The following is a 2129-nucleotide window of genomic DNA, read 5'->3' on the forward strand; positions in this document are numbered from 1 at the left end:
CCCGCGGGCACGATCGCGTGGATGAACGGGACGCGGGCCGCCGCCGCCGTCCTCTCGACGGCCGCGGGCGACGGCACCATCGCGCCGGGCGACACGCTCGCGGTCCGCTTCGCCGCGCGCCGCGGCGGGCCCGTGCAGGTCGTCGCGCTCTCGGGGCCGGCGAACGGCACGTTCCGCCTCCGCTACCGCTGGAGCGCGTGGACCGCGGCGCTGCCCGCGGACGCACCCGCGGCGGCCGTCAAGGCCGCGCTCGAGGCGCTCGACGTCGCCGGCGCGCGCGACGTCGCCGTGGGCCGCGCCGACGGCGCGGGGCCGGCGTGGCGCGTGACCTTCTTCGGCGGCCACGGCGACGACGACCCGCGCGCGCGGCCGCTCCTCGGCGTCGACGGCGCGCGCCTGGGGGCGAACGCGACCGCGGCCGCCCGCGCCGGACGCGCGCCTTCGACCCGGGCTCCGAGGCGCCCCGACGCGACGTCCCGCGCGCTCCGCCGCGCGCTCGACGAGAGAGGGGCGCTCGTCCGACCACGAGCGCCATCGCCTTCGATCGGGCCGAGCGAGAGCGTCCCGCGGTCGGGTCGGGACGTCCCAGACCGGCGGTCGATTTCGGCGCAGGCGACCGCGGTCTTCGCGGCCGATGATCGCGGCGCGCCGGACGCGCCGTCCGTCGTCGGCGACGTCGCCGCCGTGCTCGGCGGCGCGCGCCAGCTCGGCGCGGCGCTCGACGCGGCCTGGACGGCCCCGGACACGCTCACGGTCACCGTCGTCGACGCGGCCGGCGCCGCGGCGCCGGCGGACGTCGTCGCGGGGCGGCTCGCCTTCGTCCCGCGCGTGTCCCTCACGGACCGCCGCGGCACCTGGGTCCCGGGCCGCGAGGCCATCAACAACACGTGGCGCGCCGCGTGAGGGCGAGCCTAGTACTCATGTGTGGCAGAGGCCGGCGTAGATCGAACACGTCGGCCCGGGCTGGCGACTTGGCGTACTCGCGCGGGTCCAGATCGAGCGCCGTCGGCGTCGGCGCCTCGTCGTCGATCCCGCGGCCCGACGACCGTGACGGCCGGGACGCGGCCGCGAAGCGGGCCCGCGACGCGGCCTACGCCCGCGCGGCCCGCGGCACCGGCGGGACCTTCGGCGTCGCCGACGAGCAGTAGCCGCACTACATCTTCGTCGTCGTGCCCTCTCCGTCGCCGTGCTCCTGTCCGCCTCCGCCCTACTGCGGCTCTCCCTACAACGGTCGTCGCCGTCAAACATCAGAGTCGGACGCAAGTGCGAGAAGTCCTGGTGAGGAAAGCTATGGCTATGCCCGAAGCAAGTGTGCGCGCGCCCCAAGGGCCGCGCACCGGCGGCCACCGACGCTCGCGGCGGCTTCGGCACCAAGTGCACGACGCCCGGTGCGCGCGGCGCGGCCCCGATCGACCGGGAGGAGGTGCTACGGACGTGCCAAGCCACGACGCGACGGAGAGCACGCTCGTCGAGCGCTAGGGCCGCCGCCGCCGTGCGCAGCCGTCCCGACACTCGCTCCGGCGTCCAAGACGCTGCGGCGACCGCGCCCGCGCGCGCTTCGCGCCCCCGGAAACGCGGCTTCGATTTTTGGCCTCGGAAACGAATGCCCGCGACCACCTGACGCGGAAACGAATGCCCGCACGCGAGAGGGGCCAAGCCCAGCCCGCCGAGCGCGACGATTCGAGCCGGCGCCAAGCGCCGGCGCCCGCGGCCAAGCCTCGATCCGGAGAGAGTCGGCCAAGCCGACCCGAACGGTGTGAGAGCCTTGGAAACGAATGGCTGCACCAGGAGACAGGCCAAGCCTGACTTCTCGAGCGCCACGGCCCGCGCCGGCGCCAAGCGCCGACGCCGGAGTCGAGACCCGAGCCGCCCGACGAGCCGGCCAAGCCGACTCGAGAGGGCTGGCGAGGACCGTGCCAAGCACGCAGCGGAGGCTGGGCCCGCTCTAGAAAACTCCCTGTGCGAGAAATCGCAGCCGGAAACGTCGGTCCTGGCAGCCGGCCCCCGGCTGCCGTATGCTCCCCCGTCTGGGACTCGCGGCCTCCGAGCGCGTAGCCGGCGCCAAGCGCCTGCGACAGGAGCCAAGCTCCGCGCCAGGGACGTCTGGGCCCCTGCTCCAGGGACGATCC

General features: G+C 75.9%; 1 protein-coding gene across 1 annotated transcript in view; it reads left to right on the top strand.

Annotated features, from left to right (window-relative positions):
- Window positions 1–21: 21 nt before the first annotated feature.
- The window catches only part of AURANDRAFT_67038 (hypothetical protein), a gene marked incomplete at both ends in the record, with an annotated part of 3195 nt that continues 1087 nt past the window's right edge, over window positions 22–2129 (top strand). The window contains 2 exons of the mRNA XM_009042363.1: window positions 22–381; window positions 613–899. Coding sequence (XP_009040611.1) covers window positions 22–381; window positions 613–899 — 647 coding nt within the window. The remainder of the gene's footprint in view (window positions 382–612; window positions 900–2129) is intronic.

The sequence above is a fragment of the Aureococcus anophagefferens genome, assembly GCF_000186865.1.
Source record: "Aureococcus anophagefferens unplaced genomic scaffold AURANscaffold_30, whole genome shotgun sequence".
NCBI classification, from domain to species: Eukaryota; class Pelagophyceae; order Pelagomonadales; family Pelagomonadaceae; genus Aureococcus; species Aureococcus anophagefferens.